Consider the following 10,404-nt stretch of genomic DNA (forward strand, 5'->3'; position numbering starts at 1 on the left):
TGATTTGTGACGTCACACAACCTACATATCGTATGGCAAACAATTCAATGAAATGTAATTTTTTCAGAAAATTGAAAATGGTTTTTATTGTACCTTTTTTTTGGAAAACCAATACACAAATGATTTCACACCCGCTCCTAAAAAGGAAATACATAATAAGTCATCACGAACCATTAGAAATGAAATTTATGGATTTTATATTACATAACATATGGGGCAGCTGTTCGTTTATAACGTCACAAATCAAAAACTTGAAAGTCTAATAACTTTCCTCAAACCTTCACCAATATTTTGTTTTCTGCTATTTTTTACATCAAAGTTTTTGTCAGGGTGAAATTCCCTTTAAGTCAATTGATTTAAATTTACAGATATTTCTTTCCCGGAGGGTTGGATGGAGTTGGAAACACTGGTGGCAAAATACCGGTAAATACAGCCTTGATAATTTTACAAGGTTTTCCCAGTATTTACACCCTGGCAGGAAATAACTAAATTTCCTGGAAAATTGCCAACCCTACCATTTCTGGGAACCAAGTACATATGTAGTAACAAGGTATTCATTTGAAATTTCAACCTGTTTGCAATAAAAAAACTACAATACTTTGACTCCAGTTTGCATACATCATTTGATACTTTACTTGATATAATAATATATATAATACATATATAATAATGAAATGTACACCTTAATAACACATGTACCCCTAAAACCAAGCATATCATCGTCAATCCTATGTATACTTAGACTACCATGCCATGATGTTCCTTTAAGTTGTCGAAATAATGGCATCCCAGATGTGGTCAAATAAGAATAAGAGTGGTAATTATAGTATTCAATTTGTAAAGAAACATTTTTAAAAATAAATTAACGATTTCTAAATGCTAGTGAGTGATACCACCCTCTTTGCAAATTTGGTCTCGGCAGGGAAGTTCATAATTCAAGATGTGATTAAGTTCTGTAAGTTGGGGAATTATTCAGGCTTGAAATTAAATTTTGATAAAACTGTAGTCGGGACCTTGAATGTAATCACTGATGGGTGATGAGCCAATATCCAATATGAAATGGTAAGATGAACCAATTGGTTGTTCTACACAATGAATAGAAATTATATAATGAATTAAATTGGTATGTAACAATTAAAAAACAAAAATACAAGACAATGAATTTTCTCAAATAAAAACCACTGACCCTAACAGCATATCTGCAATACTACTCATTTCGTTGATTAAAGAGGGTTTCTCATAGTCTCATTCAGCCATGTCATATTTTTGGCAAGATAAGATGCTTATAGAAGACAATTACATGATCAAACTTTTGAAATTTAAGTTTGGGAAAGTATTCAAAGTACACACATTGAAATAATTTTGGCTTAATCTACAGATTGACAGATCATCATGGTCTAGTGGTTCTGACTGTCATCACCCATACGGAGGATCATGGGTTCGAATCCCAGCCATGGAATGTTTTTCTTTAGCAAGAAATTTATCCACATTGTGCTGCTCTCTACCCGGGTGAAATAAATGTATACCAGCCTTCCAGGTAGGATTGATTCCTGAATGCACTGAGCACTACAGATAATGGGTGATTTCAAGTCCGGTGTTTGAATTGGTGTTGGTGTTAGTGTTGGAATTTGGATTGCTTCCCCTAGCTCAAAAATCTATTCTGACTTTGTAAAACTGATCCAGATAACGTTATTGACATCTCAAAAACTAGTGAGTGACTTTTCAGGACCATCTTCAGTTTATGTTTGGTGTTATACTCGTGTAAAAATTGACACCAACACCAACAGGTCAAGACTGAACTTGAATCACCCAATGTAGTAGCATAAGCTAAAGCCAGTGTTATAATAATTATGCTTTGTATTCTCTGGCAATAAGTGTTATATGATGATGAATCCAGCCATCAATACCATTATTCAAGAGATAACGCTACAAAGCATTCCTGCCAGAGATCACAGTAACTCTGCAATATCAATATGTGTCAGACGTAAGTGGCTTCATCATCATCACTAGCTGTATGTGTCTCTACTCCTGATGAAGTATTAAGCTTTGGAGTCCTTTCAATATTCCCTGTAAGAACTTGATCATGAATCCACAGGTATTCCACCAACGTGTTCATGGCAGGAGCAACATCGTCAACCTCGGCACAGGAGTCGCCTGCCAACAGAGCGTTCGATTCCGTGGGCTTCAAGACGTTCTTCAACTTAAGAATTGGCACTTGCCACTGCTTCTGGAAGTCCAGAAGTTCCCTGGAAGTGATTTCACTGCGGTTGTACTGGTCATACTTGGTACCAATCACAAACAGAAGAGGTGTGTCTTCGTTAGAGAGAGTCTTGGACAACTGGGTTCTCAAATCCTCGAAGCTGGAACGATCAATGAAGGAGAAGAAGTAGAGCACTGCTTGAGCCTTTTCTCGGCAAGCCTAAAATGTAAAGAGAACAGAGATTGAAAACATATATATGAAAACTTTAGCTGGATTCTTGACTGTGCACCATATATTATAAATATACCACACACCTTGAATATTCATTCCAAATAACTGGAATCGTTTTTGCCAGTGGGATACATGCTGCTATCTATTTCTCATAGTAATTGTATAGCTGGGGCATGGCCGTGATAGGAAGGGTAGAAAACTCAAGCACAATACAGGAAAATAAAGCATCCTGATCATTGACAAAGCATATTCCACGGGGGGTTGATTTTCCATGTGGCATCCTGATGTTAACCCTTCGGAGCCGTCTGGCTTCTGCAGAAGCGAAATATCAGTATTTACTATTTTTGTCTCTAGAAGCATTTCTTTTGCAAATTTCAAATAAGTCATGGACAGCAGAAGGGAAGCCCTTGTGATATTTGCATGCCAATATAATATGAACTACTTACAAATTGACTAATTTCAGCATTATCCAATATGAGATATTTTAGAGCTCACTCATTATGGAAGACGTATTATTATGAACATATTGTGTATAATTCATGCATGTTCTTGCATGAATCTAAGATAATTAACTTTCGATATTATTTGAATTATGGTTATTTCTGTTCGCTGATACCCGTCATGCCCACAAACATACTAATGAATCATTAAGAACTGGACAAGCCAAATATGAATCTGACTTTATCTTGTTGATCTGAGAAACTGTCGCCAAAATAAAATGTTTCTATTGTTGAAACACCTGAAACGCATTGTTGTAACACCTGTTTAAAACACATCATCTTGTCGTCAGCTCATCACATGGGGTCAAAGCTGGTACTATGCGGGTACATTTGTATCCTTTTTAAGACATCCCTGGTTGGGAGCAGTTTATAATCGCATTATCGAGTTGAAATATCCAGTTTAAAAGTTGGGAGCAGGCACCAACAATCAAAGGAACCTCATCAACAGGGAAAATATACATCTATATCTCATATCATTGGTATAATACTAGTATACCTCTTTTAATGATTACATTAACAATGACTTCAATGTGTGGTTCTCTCTGGCAATCTGAAGCAGTGCAATTATTGGCAAGTTTTCATTTTGTGATGACCTCGAAATCTCCCCCAAGTAAACAATATTTTACTTGAAACCAGTGAGAAAGAGTCACGAGTAGAACTGACATAAATTTTGCAAATGACCATGAGGAAGCTGAGTGACATTTATGAATATGTTTTATAAAAGAAGAATAGTTTCTTTGGCCATCCATGTTATTGGTTTTGTTGGTTTTTGAGTAGAATTACAGGAAAAATGTCACAGAATTTTCCAGTAAATAGCGAAATCAAGTGGTCGAGAAACTTTTCACATTTTCCATTCATGAGCATGAATGAAAGTGAAATAATATGAGAAGTTGACCATCTATTTTTAGATTAATTGAATGTGAATCAGTGGTTGTACTTCAGTAATACTTACTGGATGAATGTGATCAAACTTCCTCTGGACAGCATGCCCAGCATCCCAGAACTCAAGACAGAACATGACAGGTTTCCCAGAATGCTTCAGCTTTGCAGGCCAGTATGTCACAGCTTTAACAATACCTAACGAAACACATGATATAAACACATACATGTAAAATCCAAGACTTTTGGTAAAAGAGCTTTTGGGAAAATGGCACCAGAATTGTGGATCAACCTACCTTATTTTATGAGATCAATAACAGACAATGACAGATTAAAATCTGTGTTAAAAGCATACATTTTTAAGGAGCACTTGTATTAGCCTAAGTACTAAAAATATTAAAATAAACCCACATGCATAGAGAATATTTAAGTGGTATTACACGTCTCTATCATCTGATTATTATCTATTATTTAAATTCAATGCCTTCAAAATTCAAGAAAAAAAAAAACATCAGTCAAGTAATTAACACCAACATATTCTTAATTTTAAGGACAACAATCATAACTAAAAGAAAACTATACTAAATATTTAATTTTTTTTTGAATTTTTTTAATGCTAATCTCCCACCTTTCAACACATGAAGTACATCATATTTGATACATGTATTGTAATTTTTTTTTTTTCAATTAATGATATCATAGTAAAATCGTCACAGGTCAACTCCCCTAGAAGGAAAATTCCTCCAGATAAGATCCTCTAATGAGCATTTCTTTAACTCTCACATTCATCATCTAATTCAATCAAAACCAGGACAATTGTTTGTTCATACATGAATATTACAAAGCACACAACAATGATGTTCTATATATTTGGTGACTAGGGTGTAAGCCTTGTATCCCAATAGGTTAAAAGCAGGGTTAAAAACAAAATATACAAATAGATTTTAATACCATGACATATTAAAGAGAAATGCATGGTTAAAGGACAAGTCCACTTCAACAAAAGGTTTATTTGAATAAAAAGATAAAAATCGAACAAGCATAACACTAAAAATTTCATCAAAATCAAATATAAAATGAGAAAGTTAGGAAATTTTTAAGTTTTGCTCAATTTCACGAAAACAGTTATATGCACATCCTGGTTGGTATGCAAATGAGGGGACCTTCATGGAATTTTTTGTCTCTGATTTATTGTTATTTTGACAGTCTGTAATGTTCTCAAATGACCATGAGTTGGTCAGTTTATGATGTGAAGTAAAACTAAAGAAAAATGGGGGTCAGACGTACAAAAAGGTTGATCATTTTATGGAATTGCCCTTATGGTTCATTCAAGTTTGCCCATATAGTCAAATCTGTAAAAATTGAAATATTGTATAATTCAAACAATAAAAAAAAAATAGTGAGGGACATCATTGACATTCTCATTTGCATATCTCTGAGTTGTGCAAACAACTGTTTTCTGAAAAAGCATAACTTTCTCATTTTACATCCAATTTTGATGCAATCTTCAAAGTTATACTTGTTTGATTTTTCTCTTTTGATTCAAATCAACATTTTTCTGGGGTGGACTTGACCTTTAAACTTACCTGGGGTTTCCACATGGTTGGTAGCTACTTGCTGCCCACATAACCTAGCTACAGTACTGCTCTTTCCTACACCAGCTTTCCCAACCAAGCACAGTTTATACTTTAATATCTTGGGCTGCTCTAGATGGGACGGTAATGAAGGACTGTCCAGACAGCCTGATGAAAATAAAAATGCAAGTTGAACAAGGAATTAGAATCCTATATATTTGGGAAATTTTGACCCACTTTCCAAAAATCAAAGACTGTTATATTTCCAAACATCAATATTATCTTCTGATTTTATAAAATTTCAAATACACAATTAATAGGGCTACATATCTCATTTGATTTGAAGAAAAGCATTTTCCACAAGTACAATAGAATCATTCACTCTCAATTTAATAATCTATGCATATACTAAGCTACATTTGAAGTGATGCACCAAACTTGGTGACCTTTGACCTGTAACCACATTACCCTACAAGTTCATACCCAATATATGCACAAATATCATGCAATTTGAAAATTCTCTATTTACTGGGTGCTTCCCACGATATCTTGAAGAATAGGCTATTTCTATGAAAATCAAGGCCTCTTGATCAGGAGAGCATTTCATCAACATTTTTCATATAACAAGTTTAGTGACAGTGATTTTCCGCGATCGCGGAAAACGGACGGAATTCACGGAAAGGGCCTTTTGAAACGGAAAGTGGCATTTCAAACGGAAAATCACGGAAAACGTATTTTCCCTCAAAATACACAGAATAGCAACAGAAATTACTCCAAAATCACAACAAAATGAGAATATTAAATGGCCACAAAACCCCAGAAAACACGATCTCACTTCGCTACTATCATGACAATTCACACATCGTGACTGCACTCGACATCACCACACTCGATTGTACCCCGCACTCGTACCGGTACCCGCGCAGCCGGCCGGGTGGGGCTTCACATGCACACATATCGTTCAACTACACGGTCGTGTGTTGCTGCCCTCTACGTTTTAAGATGTAACTGCACGATATCGTGGTCTTAAAATCCAAGATGGCGGATTGGCAAAAGCCGTTTACTGATGCTAACGATGTCCAAAAAACCCCAAAATTATCGATGAAATATCATTTCACCGTGAAATAATGCTAATAATGTGAAAGGTGAGGATGTATGCATGCTAAATAGGTTTGTAAAAATATTTTATGCACCCGCATAGATCCGATTAGAACGGATTCTATTGTGTTGTTGGTACAGTAGCAGATACAAATTTTGACCAGTGCGAGTGTACGTGTTGTGATTTTGCTATTCATGTGTAAACGGAATTGTCACTTTTCCGTGTGTACAAAGTCTATGGGGAAACGGAATTTCCGTTTTCTGACATGCTGAAACGGAATTTGAGATTTTCTGAAACGGAAAAGGCAATTTTTTGAAACGGAAAATCACTGTCCCTACAAGTTCTGACAACTTTCCCTTATTCTCATTGGCCGAGAAGCACAGTTCCTACGGTCTGTCAGATAAAACAGGGCCTCCGTCTTAAAAAGAGTTACGATTGATCCAATCAATCTTAAGTATATGGAAATCCATCAATGTCATAATTTTTTTCTTTAGGAAATTTGCTTAATGTCCTTTGAAAACAAAGAGAAGCATACTGAATTGTAAAAAAAACAGTGAATGTATGAATATACATGTACATCATTTCTAAAAAATATTTTGGACAAGCATGTATTTTAGATTTTGTTGTTTGCTGGCTTTCCATAGTTACGATTGATTGGATCAATCGTAACTCTTTGTAAGACGGCGCCCAGGACTTGTCGGATATAGCCTATCATCTGACAAGTCCTTTCATGAAACGCTTCCCTGACTAAAGTCGATTAGCCTTCGAGTAGCCAATCATAATATTCAATACCCGGGTACTCACCAAACATTCTCCTTTTTCCATGTCTGAGGATACTTGTAAAGTATTCTCTACCCTCTTGTGTTTTATGCCACCCATCATGATTGATGTAGGTACCAAGAGTGTGAAAGGACCAATTTGACCTCTCTTCTTCCATCAGGGTCTTTGCATCAGACTACTTACATCTGTTTAAAAAAAAAAAGTTGTACATAGCTCACACATGACACAGAATTTAGTTCAATGAAGTTTGTATCATTTGACACAGGGGTGAATCCAGGATTTTCCAAAAGGGAGGCAAAAAAAAAAAAAAAGGTTTTCAATCAAAACTCAAGTTCATTTTGTCCACATAAAATTTGAAAAGCTCCCCCCAAAAAGTCCTCACTTGTCTTTGAACGACATATATAACCATTAAAAATATATCTTGTGACTTTCAAAAGGGGGCCCACACTTGGGCAAAAATGGCATACATGTATTTACATTAAAAATTTTATTTTAATCAATGTGGCAATCAGATTCCTCATGAAAAATTACCCCTTTTCAGTCTACTTTCAAATTTACTCCTTTTGTTTCATAAGGATTTTTGTCATCTTCACACAAAACAAATAGGCTTCTGACCTCAGTGAGACAAAATTTGGGGTGGAAAATATTCTTTTTGGCCGTTGGTATGGTTTCTATTATAGTATTAATCCTTGGCAAGTCTCCAGCAAATTTCCTCCTCATATAAAGCCAAGCGCAGTGATGTCTGAGAATTTGAACGATGACTTAGAGACCAAAGCCGAAATACAGCCGTTTACAATCGCAATATAACTATAAGCAGCAGGGAAATTGACCTATGTGCTTGAGAGACTAGACAGGAATAACCGTCGTTTCTGGGGTCTGGGGATTTATCTAACAATTTCTTACAATTTTACTGTCCCTATTCACCTGTATTGGTGAGTGGAGCCAACGTATTTCAGCGGAACAACCAAGGCAATGTACAGAGACTGAAGCTTTTGGTCTAACAGTAACACCACTAGTTTTGAGAGACTTGCTATGACATTTCGTGGAGGGGAAATTTGCTTGAAGTCGGCTGGTGCAAAACTGCAGCATGCATAGTGCCCAATTACAATTTTGGCCAAGAGTCTCCAATAAAACTGGTCGTGTGTCACTTCTGACCAGTAGAGGCGCTGGTCCAAAAATTGGGATTGTCCCAGAGAACAAGGATATCAAAATGGAATTTAATAATCTCTTTTGGTCCAGTTCTTTTTATACATTTTTATGAAATGACAAAAATCGATGAGCCAAATCGGGGGGATTTTGCAATGTTAATCCCCTAATATATAATGGTGGGAGCACGATACTAGCGAGCCGTCTGTGTGCGAGGAGAAATAAAAACAATTTAAATATGTTTTAAAAATCCTCAAAACAGACGGCTAGCTGCCAGCTGTCTACTGCTGACTGGCAACACAAACGATTACCTTTCTAAATATTTGTTACTTTCTCATGACTTTCTTATTCTATTTGTATTTGTTTACTTTTTTTCTCAAACTCCCATGTCATAATAATGATGATTGTGTCTTTGTGAATGATTTTTTATGTTTAATTTTTTTTTCTTCTGGTGACTGGTTTTCACAGTCATGACAGTCACTAACCCAGAGAGCTCCAGCCCGCGTAGCGGGCTGGAGCCCAGACGCTCAGTGTGCAAACGGGCATTCAGGTGAGAGTACCGTGAAGTTTGGTCAAAATAATTTTGATAATACATAATTAAAACAGAAATTAAGCACTTACCACGATTGTATGGATGATAGTCTAACGAGTGGCAGTTTCCTGACATCGAGGCACAGACTGGAACCTCAAAAAACGATCAGTTCTGTCGCGGTGGCTCTCCTTCTTTCAAAATTCATAGCAAAATGGCCGTTCGAGAGGGTGTAGGGCGCATGCGCGAATTTGACAAAGTCTATATGCGCTAGTGCTATACTAGCCTCGGTCTCGATCGGCCATTTTGTGTTGAATTCTGAAAGAGGAGAGCTACCGCGACAGAACTGATCGTATTTTGAGGTTCCAGTCTGTGCCTCGATGTCAGGAAACTGCCACTCGTTAGACTATCATCCATACAATCGTGGTAAGTGCTTAATTTCTGTTTTAATTATGTATTATCAAAATTATTTTGACCAAACTTCACGGTACTCTCACCTGAATGCCCGTTTGCACACTGAGCGTCTGGGCTCCAGCCCGCTACGCGGGCTGGAGCTCTCTGGGTTAGACAGTCACAAGACACAAGCTAACTAACTAACTTTTTTGACAATCAAACGTCAGTGCTCCATCTGTCAGCCCTCCATCCCATCAACTTACAGGTTTGAATGTTCGAAAATTCTGTGTAGAAATGGTCCGATCCCTGATCTGAGAGCTAGAAACTGAAGAAGTAAGTTAGAACAGCACGAAATTGAAAACAGAAGCGCGCGGCGAGGAAGAATCAATCGAGTGATATAACGGAAATGGCATGTGCTGCTACCCGAAGCCGCTGGCGCAGGTAGATCGCACAGCCCGCTAGTTAGGTTCGTAGCTTGCGAGTTGAAAGGTATTGTCAAATGATAAATCAAAAGAGAGAAAAAAACAGTCGCGAGGAAAAAAATATAAGAAAGAAAATGAAACTAAACCTATATAAACCCCTCAAAAAAAGTTTGGAAATCTGATTTTGGCCATTAATTTCTCCCAACTCCCAACTTTACACAATTCATAATTTACATCATTCAAAAGATCAGTTAATTCTCTTTAAAATGATACCATGCTTGTTATGGTCATGCCACACGAAAAGAGCTGGGGAGCGTTTCATCAACATTTTTGTCCGACAAGTTGTCAGATCTGACATCTTTCTCTGACTCTGATTGGCTGTGAGGTACTGTTACTATGGTAACTGTCGGATAAAATGGGACTTGTCGGATAAAACGTCCGACAAGTCCTTTCATGAAACGCTCCCCAGGATTCAAAAGTGTTGGATGAGGTCTGAATTTAAAAGCTGCAAAACGAGCAGAAATAGTCATGAAAGGTCAATACAGAACATGATTCTTTTGTCTGTGTCAATAGAGATGAAATCCATTCAAATAAAACCCCTGCTTCTTGATTTCTTTATGTTTTGTTGTGGTTTATGTAGTGATGGTTCTG

At 36.7% G+C, this 10,404-nt stretch overlaps 1 protein-coding gene across 2 annotated transcripts; it reads right to left on the bottom strand.

Annotated features, from left to right (window-relative positions):
- Nucleotides 1-604: 604 nt before the first annotated feature.
- On the bottom strand, nucleotides 605-9,774 carry LOC129278918 (ciliogenesis and planar polarity effector 2-like). 2 transcript variants are annotated; one of them, XM_064094930.1, is made up of 5 exons: nucleotides 9,595-9,774; nucleotides 7,288-7,448; nucleotides 5,397-5,552; nucleotides 3,884-4,008; nucleotides 605-2,419 (listed from the first exon to the last, which is right to left on the bottom strand). In XM_064094930.1, the coding sequence occupies exons 2-5, from the start codon at nucleotides 7,418-7,420 to the stop codon at nucleotides 1,979-1,981; spliced, it is 855 nt and encodes a 284-aa protein (XP_063951000.1). In that variant the 5' UTR covers nucleotides 7,421-7,448; nucleotides 9,595-9,774; the 3' UTR covers nucleotides 605-1,978. The 2 variants fall into 2 exon arrangements, with proteins under 2 accessions (XP_063951000.1, XP_063951001.1); XM_064094931.1 differs by having other exon boundaries at nucleotides 1,824-2,419; nucleotides 9,537-9,619.
- Nucleotides 9,775-10,404: the final 630 nt, after the last annotated feature.

Source organism: Lytechinus pictus, chromosome 2, assembly GCF_037042905.1.
Source record: "Lytechinus pictus isolate F3 Inbred chromosome 2, Lp3.0, whole genome shotgun sequence".
In the NCBI taxonomy this organism is placed as follows: domain Eukaryota; kingdom Metazoa; phylum Echinodermata; class Echinoidea; order Temnopleuroida; family Toxopneustidae; genus Lytechinus; species Lytechinus pictus.

Bases quoted from the DNA above. Each gene is read 5' to 3' on its own strand.
- LOC129278918 (XM_064094930.1), bottom strand. From the start codon at position 7,420: ATGGAAGAAGAGAGGTCAAATTGGTCCTTTCACACTCTTGGTACCTAC. The intron at 5,553-7,287 runs GTGAGTACCCGG...TATTTTCATCAG, and splicing joins TGGAAAAAGGAGAATGTTTG to GCTGTCTGGACAGTCCTTCA. The intron at 2,420-3,883 runs GTAAGTATTACT...TTTACATTTTAG, and splicing joins AGTTTGATCACATTCATCCA to GCTTGCCGAGAAAAGGCTCA.